This window comes from Gigantopelta aegis, chromosome 4 (genome assembly GCF_016097555.1).
Source record: "Gigantopelta aegis isolate Gae_Host chromosome 4, Gae_host_genome, whole genome shotgun sequence".
In the NCBI taxonomy this organism is placed as follows: Eukaryota; Metazoa; Mollusca; class Gastropoda; order Neomphalida; family Peltospiridae; genus Gigantopelta; species Gigantopelta aegis.
In genome coordinates, this window is record NC_054702.1 from 115,043,662 (window position 1) to 115,062,948 (window position 19,287).

Genomic DNA, 19,287 nt, shown 5'->3' on the forward strand with positions numbered 1-19,287 from the left:
GTGTGGGTGGAAGTCGTTACAACTCAGTGTGAGTGTAACTAATTATAACTGTGGGAGTCGTTATAACTCAGTGTGAGTATCTCAGTTTGGATGTGAGACGGTAAAACTGGCTGTACTTAATTATATCTCTGTGTGAGTGGTAGTCTTTATAACTCGGTGTAAGTGGAAGCCGTTATAACTCAGTTTGGGTGGGAGTCGTTATAACTCGGTCTGCGTGGTAATCGTTATAACTTGGTGTGCGTGGAAGTCGTTATATCTCAGTGTGCGTGGAAGTCGTTATAACTCAGTGTGCGTGGAAGTCGTTATAACTCAGTGTGCGTGGAAGTCGTTACAACTCAGTGTGAGTGTAACTAATTATAACGTGGAAGTCGTTATATCTCAGTGTGCGTGGAAGTCGTTATAACTTTGTGTGCTGTGGGAGTCGTTCTCTGTCAGAGTGGGTGGGAGTCTTTATAACTCGGTGTAAGTGGAAGCCGTTATAACTCAGTTTGGGTGGAAGTCGTTATAACTCGGTGTGCGTGGAAATCGTTATAACTTGGTGTGCGTGGAAGTCGTTATATCTCAGTGTGCGTGGAAGTCGTTATAACTTGGTGTGCGTGGGAGTCGTTGTAATTCAGTGTGGGTGGGAGTCGTTATAACTCGTGCGTGGGAGTCGTTATAACTTGGTGTGCGTGGTAATCGTTATAACTCAGTGTGCGTGAAAGTCGTTATAACTCGGTGTGGGTGGGAGTCGTTATAACTCAGTGTGGGTGTAACTAATTATAACTATGTGTGCGTGGGAGTCGTTATAACTCAGTGTGGGTGGGAGTCGTTATAACTCAGTGTGGGTGGGAGTCGTTATACCTCAGTATGGGTGGGAGTCGTTATAACTCAGTGTGGGTGTAATTAATTACAGTGTGGGTAGGAGCAGATATAGCCCAATGAGTCGTTATAACTGGGTGTGAGTGTGAACAGTTTTAACAGTGTGGGTGAGAATCATTATAACTCAGTGTGGATGGGAGCCGTTATAAATAAGTGTGGATGGTAGTCGTTATAACTCAGGGTGGGTGTAATTAATTATAACTCGGTGTGGGCGGGAGTCGTCATAACTCAGGGTGGGTGGTAGTCGTTATAGCTCAGTGTGGGTGGTTGTCTTTATAACTCAGTGTGGATGTAATTAATTATAGCTCAGGGTGGGAGGGGGTCGTTATAATTCAGTGTGGGTGGTAGACGAGCGGTGGCCTTCCTATTCACAAATGTTTATCATCACATTGTTTTTGCATTTACCACAGTTTGACAACCAATAACCGGTGTATTTTTCGTGCTGGGGTGTCATTAAACATTTATTCTATCTACCCTCTTCACTACTGAACCTAATCGGGCCATCCACTCGATGGGGGCATCTTCCGCGGTGGCGGTGGCACATCCGGAGTCATATAGAGGTTCGGTAATGGGCTAGGCGGCGAGACTATCGCGGTTAAATGTGTGTCCTCGTCTAGCTTGGCTGACTTGACAGGCTTGTTGGGTCTGGCAGACTTACTAATTCGGGCTCGGTGGGGCGAAGCAGGAGACGCCGCCGGCACAACTGCTGATTTCGCACACACACACACACACACACACCCCAGCCCCTTCCCCTTCCCAGTCCCTCCCCCCTCGCCACATACACAATTCAACCTGTGTCGCCCATGGCGCACACTTCTTCCAAATCATCATCCTCTTCTGTTTGTCGTCGAGAGTACAAGGTACTAGTACCACAACGTCCTTTCTCATCGCTGAACAATTTGGATGTGAATATATAGTGGACTGGGACTGGCAACTGTATTAACGTGCCCATATCCAATGAAGGTTCAGGCACGCCATTGTTGGGTTACCCTCTAACTTCGCCAGTGACTAAGTCCGGGACAGGAGGGCGCTGTATCTGGCGTAGTCGGGGTGGGGGGTGGGGGTGGGGGGGGGGGGGGGGCACTATGCATGATTGGTTTTATTGCCGCCGCCCCCCCCCCCCACCCCCACCCCCAACCCCTACGACAATGCTTGGCATAAGAAGGTAAGTTTGAGGTGGGCTGAACTTGGAATAAGTTTAGTAAACGTTGAGAATCACATGTCTGGACTAAAGTTGAAAGCCAAACAAAACGTTTGAATGCTCATCCAAAGTTTGAAGATGATTTGAGCAATTTAGCTGGACTGCCAAAAATAAAGTATATCGGACTATTTGCAAAAGAAATAAACTTAAATAAACTTGGGTGTTTGAAGGGTGGTCGAAAAACATTTGAAGTCCAAAAAGCATTTACTGCGATTGGCTGAACTGTCTGTTGATGACGCGTGGAATGATTTATCTCTCATCCTCAACTATATGGGACAGCGCTATCCCATGAAAGAAAGCTATGTAAGTCATTTCCTTCTCTCATACTCGGGTATATGGGACAGCGCTATCTCATGAAAGAAAGCTATGTAAGTCATTTCTTTCTCTCATCCTCAGGTATATGAGACAGCGCTATCCCATGAAAGAAAGCTATGTCAGAATTTTCTCTCTCTCATTCTCGGGTATATGGGACAGCTATCCCATGAAAGAAAGCTATGTAAGAAATTGCAATGCCACATGCTTAATGTGACGTCGTTGGTAATATCTATGCGAGACGGTAATGTGAGGTCATCAAACAATAACATTTCGCCGGCTCTTCCGTCCAGAACAGGAAAGGGTTTGGGGTGGGTGGAAGAGGGTGTCGCCCGCGCTGGCATGTGCAAGGGAGCACAAGCTGCCCGATCAGGGTTAGCAGCGGGCGAGGGTTGGTTTTGGTGTTATTAAATTTGCAAATGTCCCGTAGGATTTAAAGTCAAATAGAAAATGCTGCGTAATTTCTTGAAAGTAATTTTGACTCATAATTTAGAATGGTTAATCGAAACTGAAAATGGAGCTAATTTGTTCATTTAACTTATGGTTCAAGCACGCTGTCCTGGACACACACATCATGCAGCTATCTGGGCTGTCTGCTCAGGACAGTGGGTTAGTTGTTAGTGATTAGTGAGAGAGTGGTGTAGTGGTCTTACCCCTACCCATCGAGTCATTAAAAGTCGCTCTGGGTGGGAGCCGGTACCGGCCTGCGAACCTTGTACCTACCAGCCTAGCCCGAGTACCCTTGACTGTAAGAGAGCTAGACGGACATTTGAACAGTTATACGTTATGTAATGAGAGCGTATAACTGTCCTAATGTCCGTCTAATTGGAAAGTGTTTTATATATTAAGATAATGAGAATGTATAACTGTCCAAATGTCCTGTAATGAGAGCTATAACTATCCAAATGCCCGTCTAGCTCTCTTACATGCAGTCAGAGTACAAACGCAGGCTACTACAACCGTGTGTCCGATGGCTTAACCATGACACCAACGCAGGTCAGGTCATAGGGTTTAACTTGCACATTCAGAGCAAGCTGTTGTATCACACGCCTGTCATGGGCGCAGGTGTCGACTTACGCCGGGGTAACTCTCTCTCTCACCTCCCTCTCCCCCCACCTCTCTCTCTCTCTCCGTCTTTCTCCGTACGCTCTCTCCCTTTCTCCCCCCCCCCCTCTCTCCGTACGCTCTCTTTCTCTCTCTCTCTCTCTCTCTCTCTCTCTCTCTCTCTCTCTCTCTCTCTCTCTCTCTCTCTCTCTCTCTCTCTCTCTCTCTCTAGCTAGGGCGTCCTCTATTCTAGCGTTATTCCCAATTATCTGTTATTCTCGCATATAATCTATTCTCTCACGAACAAATAACCATTAACCCACAGTCCTGCAAGTTGATCATGACGTATCGGCATCAGACTAGAGTTGTTCAGAAAAATTTCTGTAACTTTTAAAGTTATTGCATAATTACTAGTCCACTATTTGGAATAATTTGACGCAGATTGCCGCCTTTTGCGGCACAGGCAGTCCCCCATTGCACAGGCTCCAATAGCCATATTTGGTATCAAATATTCTTTTTATTGCCTGTATGCAACTTGACATAAGTATTTAAATGCCATATGTGAGTTTGAGTGTCATGGTGATAACAATTTTGGTCTGATAGTCATCAGACTAGAGTTATCCACCCATTTGGTAACTAATGCGAGAAAATATAGTTTTCTTGTTATGTGATTAATAGCTGGGGAGCTGCTTTGTATACTGGATTGTTACACTGGGTTTGACAGGTAAGAGGATTCAGTTAGTGAATATGTGCACTTGGTTTACACTGGATACTGCATAATGTCCCCCAGAGCACATTGAAGTCATGCAAAATGTGTGTAAAATGCACAGAAATGGGTGTGATTCGGTCCCTTAGCCCACGTGTGTTTGTTTACATTGATATAACGCGGAAAAGAGCTGGACAACAGAGGTCGTTTTGAGTGTTCATTGGGCCCAGGCAGGTAATGTTTCCTGTGAAATGCTAATGGCCTTGTGAAATTAATAAAAGTGCTACAGCCACTGAGGCTACATGAGAATACATAGTGAAATTAATTGTGGTCTGAGGCCTGATATGTTTGCTGGGCATTCAAGGAGGGAAAAACGACAAAACGAAAGAAAAATTAAACTAAGACTTCCGGTAAGGTCTTGTTCAGGGCTCTGTGTTTATTTTGGTTTTCATGAATTTGTATCAAATGCAAAACGAAATGGAAAATTGTAAAACAAACAACTGAATGGATATTTGCTGAATTTTAGACAAATATGTTTGAAATCGATAAATAAGTCGTAAAATTTATATATCGGGGGGTAACGGGAGGAAATATTACCCAAACCTGAAACACATTTGGATACGGTTACAATTGAGTGAAACATGAGTCTGTGACATTGAAATGGTGAAATACCCTCTAAAAACGAAATAAAACTCGACTCAATAACTGTTTCTTCTCGGACGCACGTGTTTTTTTTAAAATATGAGAAATGCATTTTGTGATATTAAAACCACCAGGATGACCAAAAACACTTTGAATGTACGGAAATGGATCATCTAAACCATAAAATCTAAGTAATGTATGATTTTAGTTATCAAAAATGGCTATGATGGTCAAAAATATACCTTAGTAGTAACTTAGTGTTTAAAAACTAGGGTATGTCCCTTTAATATGTCGTATGAAAGTAATGCATGGGGGCACATACGGCAATATGTATTTCTACCACACTTTCCATGTCCCTCCCAACTTGTATGAAATTTGATGTGGTATTAAAAAGGGAGTATGTCAACTTGCCCCAGAACCAACTCACCCCAGTGGTTCATTCACTCAGCTTACACTGTTTAGTCAACTCATATCATTACCATTTTATTAATTAAATATACCAATATTTTAAACAATGTGCATTAAATATTGTTGAATATGAACACCAGTCAGAATACCAAAGGATATATGGGACAATCTCACAAACATTAAAATAGGCTTGGTATTAAGATCTCCCCAGTATTAAACCATTTTAATAAGTGGTCGTAATAGCAGAGTTTCACTATAATATTAATAAATAAAATGACACCAAAGTTGTAGATGTCCATTTTTAATTTCGTCAAAATTATTTAAGAACAGTAAAGTTTGGGGCGAGTTGTCCAAACACTGGGGCGAATTGACCAGCATTCATTAAAAATAATTAGTTACATTCAAATGTCTGTCTAGCTCTCTTACAGTCAAGAGTACTCGGGCTATCATGTCACAGTCTGTGCAGCACAAAAGTCTGCATATATTAATAATGTTACATTACGTCTTAAACAAGTGTTGGAGTATGTTTGTAAACAAACAAAAAATGTTAATTTAATTAATAAAACAACACTGGATTGTGAATATATGTTACGTATAAAACTGATAGATAACAATTTGTTTAAAAACACATCTGAATTGATGCACTAAAAGTATACTTTTGCCAGCCTCGATCAACATGTTTTTGTATCACCTGTCAACACATGTCTGTCACCGCTGTACCGTAATCATCAAACTTGTATATATCAACTTACACAAGTTTATATAGAAGCTTCAATACATACCTTATTGTAATTTATGAATACATAAATGAAATAAATGTTTTATTTTATCTGTTAACGTAAACATGCAATCACACTTTGAATTTCCCGCCGAGTGACACAACACAAACAATATGGCTGCCTAGACTAAAGCTTACAACATGACCTATTTTTAGCTATAGTCTGTTTCATAATTATCATTGATTGTCCTATATGGCTAACAAACACTATTTGTGCTCATTTACACAATTAATAATGGACAACCTTTTTTTAATAATGGTAATAAATTTTGACATCGACTTTTTTTTTATATTGTCATTTTGTGTTGTCCAAACTAAGGAGCATGGAACACCATTTATATTTATCTTATTTGCATAATCTAAATTAACCTGAAACCAACTACACTACTCAAAAGAATTTAAGGGTCAGACGATATTTTCGACATTATTTTCTGAATGTCAATTATATGAGCTAGACCATAATGTCACGCATGGTATTGTTCCATTTTGACGAAAGTGGGACTAAGCAACCCATCAATGAATTAAAATCCACTGTCACTGACACTGTCGACTAGTTCTAATGGTGAAAACATGCTTACATTTGCACGTAAATTAGGGCGAAAGCGAAAGGTCTGCTAAGTGCCCATAACTTGCTTTTTCACAAAGCGCTTCATTTGCATGCTTTTCACGTGTATTCCATGTTCCCAATGCTGAATTTCCGTATAATTGGAGCTTGCGTTCGTGTACGGTGCACACTCCAAATTTGATAATGGTACGACTTCAACTGACTATCGACCGGCCTCGGTGGTGTCGTGGCAGGCCATCGGTCTACAGGCTGGTAGGTACTGGGTTCGGATCCCAGTCGAGGCATGGGATTTTTAATCCAGATACCGACTCCAAACCCTGAGTGAGTGCTCCGCAAGGCTCAATGGGTAGGTGTAAACCACTTGCATCGACCAGTGATCCATAACTGGTTCAACAAAGGCCATGGTTTGTGCTATCCTGCCTGTGGGAAGCGCAAATAAAAGATCCCTTGCTGCCAATCGGAAGAGTAGCCCATGTAGTGGCGACAGCGGGTTTCCTCTCAAACTCTGTGTGGTCCGTAACCATATGTCTGACGCCATATAACCGTAAATAAAATGTGTTGAGTGTGTCGTTAAATAAAACACTTCTTTCTTCTTTCTTTCAACTGACTATCGAAGATCGAGGAAGGGCTATTGATTGGCTTCAGGATGGCAATACGCAAAGAAATGTTGCTCTCAGACTTGGTGTCAGTCAGAGTGTCGTTGGCCGACTGTGGCAACGGTACCAAGCAACGAATTCTGTTCGAAATCATCCACGTCCGGGAAGACCCCGAAGCACTACAAATAGAGAGGACCGCTACATCACCAATATGGCTCTACGTCAACGCACAACCACTGCACGCCGATTACGTGACAATCTGCGGACTGCGACTGGAACTCGAGTGTCTGATCAAACCATACGCAATCGTCTCGGAGCCAATAATCTACGCTGCCGTCGCCAGGCTGTTCGACCACCACTCCTACCACGTCACAGAACGGCCAGACGTCACTGGTGCACGCTTCATCTGCGGTGGCAACGTGTTCAGTGGGGTCAGTGATGTTCACTGATGAGTCCAGGTTTAGTCTCCAGTTCAACGACGGTCGGGTTCGTGTCTACAGACGTCCTGGGGAGCGCTTCGCTGACGTTAACGTTAGACAACGTCACCGGTTCGGTGGTGGCAGCGTCATGGTGTGGTGCGGCATCTCTATCCACCACAGGACCCCCCTCTATGTGGTGGATGGCAATCTGAATGGAATCCGCTATCTGAATGAGATTATCCGGCCGTTGGTTCTCCCAGGCCTTCAGCAGATTGGTGGTGGGGCAGTTCTGCAGGATGACAATGCCAGACCCCACCGCGCCAGGGTGGTAACGGACTTTCTCAGACAACAAGGTATCGCCAGGATGGATTGACCAGCATATTCGCCTGACTTGGCCCCAATAGAGAACGCCTGGGACGAATTAGGCAGGAGAGTTCGGGATAACCATGCCCGTCCGGCCAACCTTCATGATCTGGGTCAACTTCTTATGGCAGAGTGGCAGGCCATTCCCCAAGAGTTCTTCAGACGTCTGATCAACAGCACGAGGCAACGATGTGTCAAGTGTATTCGCACCAGGGGTGGATTCACACACTATTAAACGAATGTTCTAATGTGTAAAATCCATGTTTGACAACCTTCAACTTTGACAGCATGTCATGTGACTTTCTTGTATACAGTGACGTTTATTTGTGGGTTTTTGTAAATATGTAACAATAAATAAAAAATTTGGTGTAGTTTACATCATGAATCTAATACACTCTGAAACTTATTTGGTTATAAATTTTTGACCCTTAAATTCGTTTGAGTAGTAATAGGAAATGTTTGTTGTCTAGAACTTACGAAAAGTTGTATCTATTACCTGTTTGTTGTTTCTGTGAACATTAGTGACAGAAGTGGTTGTTTTAATGTTTGCTGTAAAGACTTATGTGCCATCACACAGGCCAGTAAATACAGGGTTGTGGGGGGGGGGGGGGGGGGGGGGGGGAGGATGCCACTGAAAAAGCACTCATTACTTAAGTTAAAATAAAAAATTTAACTTTCAGAAGTAACATGTTTATTGTTTCATTGTACTGTGGCAGTGAAACAAATATTTTTAAAGAGAGATTTTAACTTTAAAACATAACACAAAGTAAAGTTTGTTTTATTTAACGACGCCACTAGAGCACATTGATTTTTTATCTTATCATCGGCTATTGGACGTCAAACATATGGTCATTCTGACACTGTTTTTTAGAGGAAACCCACTGTCGCCACATAGGTTACTCTTTTACGACAGGCAGCAAGGGATCTTTTATTTGTGCTTCTCACAGGCAGGATAGCACAAACCATGGCCTTTGTTGAACCAGTTATGGATCACTGGTCGGTGCAAGTAGTTTACACCTACCCATTGAGCCTTGCAGAGCACTCACTCAGGGTTTGGAGTTGGTATCTGGATTAAAAATCCCATGCCTCGACTGGGATCCGAACCCAGTACCTACCAGCCTGTAGATGATGGCCTAACTACGATGCCACCGAGGCCAGTAAAAAAAAACCCAAAAACACAAACAACAAAAAACATAACACAAATGCTTATGTGCGCAGACTTCGGTGCCACCAGTATATGAGGTGCAGAAAATAACTTGTATTTTGTAAAACATTATTGTAAACATGACAGACAGACCATTTGGATTAATTTTATAAATATTGTTTTCACTAGTTATGCTTATGTCATGTGAAAGAAACATCACACACCTTCAATATAACTATTTATTTATTATATAAAAAAACCTGTTATCACATTGTTACGAAACAAATTGAAAGGAACAGTAGAATCTGTGCATACAGACATTTTCTTTTAACTTATATTAATATATATTCATGAGTTCATTGTCTTCACAATGTCTAGGTCACATGGCAGCTGTTGTTGATGATGGACATCTTGAATATTACACCTGGAAACATCACCTGCTGACGAGTTGCCAGGATGGAAGATAGGACCGAAACGAGTACACCGCGCTTGTTGAATCTTCCCTCGGAGACACTTTTACCCATACTGTCACATCTTAATTTTGATGACTTGAAAAGGTACATGTATGTTTTACATATATATATATATATCAGAACTTGCTTTTTAAGGTGTGTGGGGGCGATGCGCTCATACAGCGCACGTAATTTCAATCCGACGAGTATGAAAAACAGCGCATGTTACACTCGAGAAACTGCACACGTAAAATAAATGGGTATATTTATTTCCACTGTTTACAAAAATCAACAGTTTTTATAGCTCATTTAGCTGATAGGAATGTCCTTTTATTAAAACAATAGAAATTAAAAACATGGCAGTGGGTTCCATGCAGTTGTTAAATTGGTATTTCTCTTTGTTGAACAAATCGTGAAATACTAGTTTAATAGACAATTTTGTAGACATACCAGTCAAAATCCAATCGGCGCTACATTGCCTATTTTATTTATTTTGGAGAGTGATTTTTCACTCACCTTAGCATATTGAAGTGTGCGATTTTCCACTCAACTATAATTTTCAAAAACCAAGGACTATATATATATATATATATATATATATATAATATATATATAAAGTATGTCAATTTTGATGACTTGAAAAGGTACGTGTTATATACATATATATATATGTCAATTTAGATGACTTGAAAACATACATGTTTGAATGATTTATATTGCTCTGTAGTGTAACTGTATTCAGGGACAATATTTCACGAGAACCGTTGTTCTGTTCCTGTGTTGGTTATGCAACTTTAAAATCATGAGAATCGCCAGTCGGTTACATGGTGAACAATTACATTCTAAAATTAAAAGTACCATATATCGATAATAAAAGTGAAAATCAGTTTGTTTTCGAACCACCAATGTAGACTAGTACAGAACCGTAGTTCAAGTGTTTTAGGATTAGGTAAGCCTAACTCATCTGACTTCCAGTTACCTAAGATTTTGAAATAATGTCCCCTATGTATTGAAATAATGTCCCCTAGCACACTTAATAATTTAAATGAAATACTCCATGTTGCTACATGTATGCAAGTCAGATTCTTCTGTGGTGATTTAAATTTACATTTTTGTGAGTAGATTATTCTGTCAGTTGATAAGACACTGTCATTATAACATATATTTTATTTTACTCTGTTAATAACAACACATGTTGACGATCAGTATTGTATTTTAATATAAACGTATGTGTTTGCGAATTACAAATGATGTCAGACCTAACCAAAGTCCTCCATGGTATGTTGAATGGGATATTACACTTAGAACTTAGGCCAATTAGACTCGACACTCCGATATTCTGAATGCTTTTATTAACTTCAGTCGGAAAGCCCTGTGATGAATAGGGATGTTGATCTGTAACAGTACATGATAAACCTATACACAAAATTTCAGCTCAATATCTATAGGTCTTCTGGAAAAAAAAGTCCGGAAAACAAATGTTCACATCTCCTAAGTTCAAGGGCCATAACTCTGCCAAAAATCATCATGAAAGTCAAACTTGATCTGTAACAGTACATGCTGAAACTATATTCAAAATTTCAGCTCAATATCTCAAAGCCTTCTGCAGAAAACATATGGGACGGATGGAGATGAAACCTATAGTCCCCTCCGGTTGGACTGGTAGGAGACTAAAAATAAATACTTCTCCTCAAAGATTTGACATTATCAAAATAATAATAAAAATTACAGAAATATGTCTTGACATATATCGTTCTTTTAGACTTATATAATGTGTACATGGCATCCATATATTATGTACTCCAGAATATATCTAAAGACAACTGAATTAAAAAAACAAAAAACAGGAGAGCCTTTCCCCGGACCCCTAGCATTCTCGCCCTAAAATTATTTTGCCACCCCTCTGAACTAAAATCCTGGTTGGCACATTGTCGAGGTATCGCAGACCCAACATGCTAACATGGCATGGTAAAAATGCAATTTTTGTTTTCTGGTCAAGATATAATTTTATGTTTACAATTATTTTACAAATGACCATTAAAAATAAAATGTCTTGCTCTTAAAATAGTTTAGAAAAATGTATGTATGATAATTGGTGTACTTGTACTACTTGTGAAAAGTATTGTGAATAAATCGAATCGTGGACCAAAAACCAAAAATTGAACGGTTATGATCGCTATCTTGGCCAAAGATAACTCGATAGCTTAAACTTGTTTGACGTTAAATATCATTACACATTTTTACATGTATTAGAACTGATTTTTAAAAGGTCTCAGGTTAACACATTTTGTCAAAAACGTTTTGTCCGAATTGAGGATTTACTCCAATACTAGGGATGCTAATAATACATGTAGTAGTATACACTGTGAGAAAAGGTAAACAAAATACCTCCTTTTAGTGACAAGAGGCATTCTGTGCCAGCACATTTCGTCACTTCCTATGAAGCTGGTGTAGTCCACTTTATTGTGCTTCACATTTCGTCACTTCCTATGAAGCTGGTGTAGTCCACTTTATTGTGCTTCACATTTCGTCACTTCCTATGAAGCTGGTGTAGTCCACTTTATTGTGCTTCACATTTCGTCACTTCCTATGAAGCTGGTGTAGTCCACTTTATTGTGCTTCACATTTCGTCACTTCCTATGAAGCTGGTGTAGTCCACTTTATTGTGCTTCACATTTTGTCACTTCCTATGAAGCTGGTGTAGTCCACTTTATTACAAGTGCTTCACATTTATTGCAGATGGGGCGGGACATAGCCTAGTGGTTAAGTATTCGCCTAATGCGCTGTTGCTGCTATTTTTCTTTCCAGCCAGTGCACCATGACTGGCATATCAAAGGCTGAGAGGGGTGATATTTATCTTTAACACTGACACATCAGTGTAATGTTGATAGTTACAGATTCTGTTTTACTGAGAGAGGTGATGTTTGTCTTTAACACTGACACATCAGTGTAATGTTGATAGTTACAGATTCTGTTTTATTGAGAGAGGTGATGTTTGTCTTTAACACTGACACATCAGTGTAATGTTGATAGTTACAGATTCTGTTTTATTGAGAGAGTCGAGGTTTGTCTTTAACAAATGTTGATAGTTACAGATTCTGTCTTTTATGGTGTAGGATGTCGTGCAGTGGTAGAGCCGTCGCTTGTTGCGTGGTCGGTTTTGGACTATATATCAAAATTATCAAATGTTAGCCGTCCAATAGCCAATAATTAATAAATCAATGTGTTCTAATGGTGTCATTAAACAAAATAAACTTCAACTTTTATTGCAGATGTTCGGAGGTATGTCGTCACCTGAATGAACTCACCAATGATGATGCTTTATGGAAACAACAGTGCCACATTCACTTCCTTCTTCAAACGTTAGTGTCCCTTTGTGCATGAAAAGGAAAATATGTTTTTCAAGTATGCAAATGGCAAAAGGAAAATATTAAGTATCTGTGTCCTGTTATTGATAAAAGATTGCGTTATCATTTCTACTTGGAGATCAGTATGTAAAGTTTGTTTTATTTAACGACGCCACTAGAGCACATTGATTTTTAATCTTATCATCGGCTATTGGACGTCAAACATATGGTCATTCTGACACTGTTTTTAGAGGAAACCCGCTGTCGCCACATAGGCTACTCTTCTTTACGACAGGCAGCAAGGGATCTTTTATTTGCGCTTCCCACAGGCAGGATAGCACAAACCATGGCCTTTGTTGAACCAGTTATGGATCACTGGTCGGTGCAAGTGGTTTACACCTACCCATTGAGCCTTGCGGAGCACTCACTCAGGGTTTGGAGTCGGTATCTGGATTAAAAATCCCATGCCTCGACTGGGATCCGAACCCAGTACCTACCAGCCTGTAGACAGATCAGTATGTGTGTGTGTTATGTAATAGTACAATATGTTACCAGCCTCTGTGATGTCGTGGTTACCCTATTGGACATATAGCTGTTTAGACTTGAAGATCAGTATGTGTGTGTGTGTGTGTTATGTAATAGTACAATATGTTACCAGCCTCTGTGATGTCGTGGTTACCCTATTGGACATATGGCTGTTTAGACTTGAAGATCAGTTTGTGTGTGTTATGTAATAGTACAATATGTTACCAGCCTCTGTGATGTCGTGGTTACCCTATTGGACATATGGCTGGTAGGTTCTGGGTTTGTGTGTGTGTGTTATGTAATAGTACAATATGTTACCAGCCTCTGTGATGTCGTGGTTAAGCTATTGGACATGAGGCTGTTTAGACTTGGAGATCAGTATGTGTGTGTTTGTGTGTGTTATGTAATAGTACAATATGTTACTAGCCTCTGTGGTGTCGTGGTTAAGCTATTGGACATACGGCTGTTTAGACTTGAAGATCAGTTTGTGTGTGTTATGTAATAGTACAATATGTTACCAGCCTCTGTGGTGTCGTGGTTAAGCTATTGGACATAAGGCTGGTAGGTTCTGGGTTTGCAGCCCAGTACCGGCTCCCACCCAAAGTGAGTTTTAACGACTCAATGGATAGGGGTAAGACCACTACACCCTCTCACTAACAATTAACAACTAATCCTCTGTCCAGGACAAACAACCCATATAGCTGGGTGTGTGTGTCCAGGACAGCAAGCTTGAACCTTAATTGGATATAAGCACAAAACTAAGTTAAAATGAAATTATAAGCATTACTGTAAAAAAAAATTAAATCTTGGTCTGCTCAGAACAGACAAAAAGTGTCTTGTGCCTAAATTGGTGAGTTGTAAATCCCTTAGGTCAATTAATCACTCTCCCCAAATGTTTTCATGGCAATGTCTCTTTTCATCTGTAGATGTCCTAAGGAAATCACTTGGAAGCAGCAATTTCTCAACTACTTCACAGACTATGGCTGCTGTATAGAGCAGTATAAAAAGGTTCGTCTGGCATGGAACAAAATTGAGGAGATAATACAGACACTGGATCGACAGCTAGCTCCACAGTTGAACGGTAATTGTGTTGATTCATACTAGCAACGGTGCCTATCATACGTTCCTGTCCTTCTTTCTCTGGGACATAGCACAGTGGTAGAGCACTTGCCTGATGCGCAGTCCATTGGGAGCACTAGCAGCCCGGCCGAGGTCAGTAATGGGCGAGGTCAATTTTGGTGCTATTGAATTTTGAATGTCCATAGGATTAAGTCAAAAGAGAAAAAAATAGCGCAATTTCTTGAAGGAATTTGGCACATTTTTGAATGGTTCATCGAAAGGTAAAACGTGAGCTACATGTTATTTTGGACTGAGAGCAGCTCGTTATTGGAATCTAGCCTATTGATGGCTGTCGGTGTATGTGTCCCTAGGTTACCCAGAGTTTGAGCCCTTAAGAGGACTTGATTTGTTGTGATCATGTTTGTTCTGTCTGTAAAAGGACATGACCGATTGGCAGGGCTACCCATGGGAGACTCGGTTTTTTTAGCCCTTATAACGGCTTACAATTTGTGCCCGCCATCAGGTCAGGTCAGAGTGTTTAACATGCACATTCAGAGCAAGCTGTTGTAGCGCACACCTGTCCTGGGCAAAGGTGAGAAAAGGTGCACATTTTTGTGAAGGAAATTAGGCACAATTTTGAACGGTCAGACAAAAGGAAAAAAATGTTTGGGAAGATTGGTTCACCGATAGTAGCTGGTTAAGTGGACCTAGTTGGTGTTGACATGTCTGCCTAGGGGATGGGAACTGTTTTAACTTGCCCATATCCCAGAGCTTCAGACACTCCCTAGGTTACCCACAATCGAACTTGGCTTCCTTCTCTACCCTAGCCTGTTGGAAACATCAAAGGGATTAACCAATGAAAATGCTCCCTGCATGGGACAGCTGTCATGGATTTTGTAGCTAAAATGGTGTGGTACAAGGGGGTGAGCAAGAATAGGAAGGTCTGCTGAAGATACTAACAACATTTAAAAAGAGTAGGAAACTTGAAAACAATCGTTAATACCTGTAATACATACGTAACACTCATGTTTGTTTTGCAGTAAAAATTTAAATAGCTACATATGATAACATTAATCGCGCTGTCTCCCCACCCCACCCCCGATGCGGTTTCCAACATGGGTCACGCATACTTGGACTAAGTGGAAAATTATTGTGGGCAGGGTTCTTCAGTTTTAAGGTGGGACAAAAGAGTATGTAGCACATTATCATTAATTTGCACATAGGTAATGGCGTTAAAATAATATTCAGTAAAATTATTCTGCAAATCAGCCGGACGATTGATGTATAGATACTGATATAACAGTGACATACGTTTCACTCTAATAGTCATAATAACAACTAAAACATTCAAATATTTTATTTTAAAAAATATATATTATGTTTAAAAAATTGGTAGAATTTACACTACTATGCAAACGAAGAATTTGTGGTTTTAAATATGTATATTTAGGACTGGCCAAAAGTACTCGTCTGCTCGCCCCAAACGAATAAATAGTTGCTCAGACGAGCAAAATTTACGATTCAGTCTTCCACCGGGCAACCAAAATTTCTAAACACAAAGTGCCGGTTTATGCCTTCTTGTGTTTTGTTTTTTTCATTTAGCAAACCTGCTGTCTGATTATAGAACACATAGAAAACTTTATTGTGTCTTTTTTCTGTTTACTTTATTCTTTCTTCTTTCTCTTTTTCAATAATATTTATTTCTTTTCATATTTAAATTGCAAAACTATATTACTATCGTAACATGTATGTATTATGGAGAAAGCCTAGTAAGTTGTGTAACTTGTGCCTAATCCATTTGTTCTTTAAAAAGCAATAAAATATGTTTCAATCAAGAAACACACAGTAATTAAAATCGGGGTAAAATATACTGTAATTTAACCAAATCCACTGGCTTTACACGGCTGCTGTCATTACCTAATTAGAGGATAATATCACTGTGTTTCATTGTGGATTTAGGGACTTCATCTCGTCCCTAAATTCAAAAAAGTTTGTGATAAATCCTTATAGTTAACAACGAAACACAGTGATATTATCCCTAATGGGTGTATACTACCAAATCAAATCCCATAGACGACAATAGTAACATATGCGGCTAAAACTCCTACCTGCAACGTATCAACCGACATAAACGCCACGGATATAAATACTACCACCCCTTACACTTAAAGTGAATCAGGAAAAAATGGGGGTCAAGCTGCTCGTTTCTGAGATAACGGGTAGCGTCTATGACTACCCTAGTTTCGCACAAAATTTGAGTACTTTTTTTTACAGGTACCCCATACATGTTTCAAGCACAAGGCTACTTGACACATTGGTACTAGATGAAATAAAATTGCACATTTATTTTACCCAGATGAAACTATTATTTTTTACAACCAACACACTCACATTTATAACCAATCACAGGACTTGTGGTGTTCACTTCTCTATCAAAAGTTCGGTGCACCTCGAACTTTGACCCAGCCGGAAGTTATTTGGTATAGTACTACCTAATGTACTATTAGGAGTATCTGTAAGCAATTTTATCGTGTTTTTATTAAAGAAATTCCACAAATATTAAAAACCTAATTATTTATTCTCCTTACTAAAGATATTCAATGAAAATGCTTGTAGTAAGTAAAAGTATAACAAATTTGTTTTCGTTCTCTTCACATGACGTCACTTACTTAGGAGCAAACCAAAGGCAAATTTATTGGTATTGTAGTCTGTGTTTTGAACATGATTTATTGTAATACAGGATACACTAAAAGAAATATTTTCGTTGGTTGTTAATTTCTGTTGCAGTACATATGAATATGATTGGACTTTACATTTGTGAGTGGCGTTTCAACGTCATATTGAATTATTTTGAGGAAATCGCCTGGTTTAATTTTGTACAAAATCCACGTTGATGGGGTAGTCTACAAGTTTATAACTGTTGCTAACATATTTTCACTTAAAGGTTTTATAAATACATAAAATAATATGCATTTACTAAAGTGTAAGTATTATTTTCAAAAGTTAAAAAAATTGTGTGATATTTTAAAGCAGTTAATGCTGTTTAAAATTGTGTTTAAAAAATCAAGTCATTACCCTCTTGTCTTCTTTATCAATTTCATTGTCCCAAAAAGTATGTTCAAAACAAAAATCAGGTACTTCAGATTGTGATATACGTATTTCTGATGAACCTTCTTGCACCATTTTGAGAACACAAACTAGAAGAGTAGACCACAAGACACATGCTGGTGACTGCTGCGATCGATCAGTGACCGGACCTTACATGGGTTGGGTGGGTGCATGTTCATCGCTACTAACGAAGCACTTGTTAAAAGTTACAATGACATGAAATAAAAACAAAATAGTAACAATAACATCATTTTCATCTGAAGTTAGTAAAAAAAATTTTTTATTTATATCGACGTTTAAATATAATGGAAGATGCAGAATTAATATACTAAAGAAAACCCCACACATGAGTCTAAGTGACAGCATATCGGACGAGTTCTCAAAATTTTGCCATCATGATAAATCTTGGTTGCCCATGACAGCGTACATCTACCATCTGATTTATCACGAAAATTAACCAATGAAAAAAAGGCTTATAGGAAAGTTGTATTAGAATTTACAATTAAACAACTGGGTGAGAAGATCCATGTTTTCAGTACAGCTTTCATAAACAGTTACTCTGGTGTATCTGTATATTTATCAAATATCTTTGTGTTACTCCTTCATTCTTCTTAATGTACCGTAGTAGAGTTGGGATAAAGTGCTCCTATTGGAAGTAGCTAGTGGGAATTTCTCTGTTTGCTCAGTTGGCAGACCTCTGGGCCCGGTTCCACGAAGTGATCTTAGCCCTAAGATCATTTTAAGTGATAACAACATTATGCAGGTATGGTGATCTTCACGCCAAGATCGCTTCATGGAACGGGGCCCTGGACTCATACTGAGCAAGGGTTCATAATAAAAAAATAAAAAATTACTTGCCCATACTTCTTAAGGTAATCAAGTCTTTTACTAAACTTAATTTAATACAGTGCTCAATAATGTAATAATCTTGAAAGTAATTGATTTAATTGCACAAATAAAGAATTTTGGCAATAGGTTACAACACTTACCCAGGAAGTACTAAATTTATATGTCTGTTCAGTATTATCCACTGTTTATTGTACTTTTGTCTGTCTTCTCTACTTGTTGATTTAAACTTTGTTTTAAATAGTGTCCATATGTTGATTTAAACTTTGTTATTTGTTTGGTAGTGTCTACTTGTTCATCCAAATATAATGATTGTGTCAATGTACATGTATGTCTTAGAGACCACTTGTTGTATGGACGTGAATTATAGCATAGGACTAATGAAATCTGACTTCACCTTAGAGACCACTTGTTGCATGGACGTGAATTATAGCATAGGACTAATGAAATCTGACTTCACCTTAGAGACCACTTGTTGTATGGACGTGAATTATAGCATAGGACTAATGAAATCTGACTTCACCTTAGAGACCACTTGTTGTATGGACGTGAATTATAGAATAGGACTAATGAAATCTGACTTCACCTTAGAGACCACTTGTTGTATGGACGTGAATTATAGCATAGGACTAATGAAATCTGACTTCACCTTAGAGACCACTTGTTGTATGGACGTGAATTATAGCATAGGACTAATGAAATCTGACTTCACCTTAGACGTTCATTTTACATGAATTTAGATTTACATTTGCTAACAACTGAAAAAACATTAAGTATGTTCTGCTACAAGGTTTATTACATCTAAACTAAAATATATTTCACCGTTTATAAGAATACAGTTATATTTATATTTTGTTCGAGTGCACTCAGAAATCATAAACTTGTCTGTAGCATTTGCTTTATTGTCCCCG

General features: G+C 39.2%; 1 protein-coding gene across 2 annotated transcripts in view; it reads left to right on the top strand.

Annotated features, from left to right (window-relative positions):
- Positions 1 to 4,547: 4,547 nt before the first annotated feature.
- The window catches only part of LOC121371852 (F-box only protein 3-like), a 41,021-nt gene continuing 26,281 nt past the window's right edge, over positions 4,548 to 19,287 (top strand). Inside the window, exons 1-4 of one of the 2 annotated variants that reach the window (XM_041498058.1) lie at positions 4,548 to 4,957; positions 9,418 to 9,596; positions 12,764 to 12,853; positions 14,290 to 14,444. In XM_041498058.1, the coding sequence (XP_041353992.1) occupies positions 9,496 to 9,596; positions 12,764 to 12,853; positions 14,290 to 14,444 (346 nt within the window). In that variant the 5' untranslated portion in view covers positions 4,548 to 4,957; positions 9,418 to 9,495. The remainder of the gene's footprint in view (positions 4,958 to 9,417; positions 9,597 to 12,763; positions 12,854 to 14,289; positions 14,445 to 19,287) is intronic. The other variant, XM_041498059.1, reaches the window with a different exon arrangement.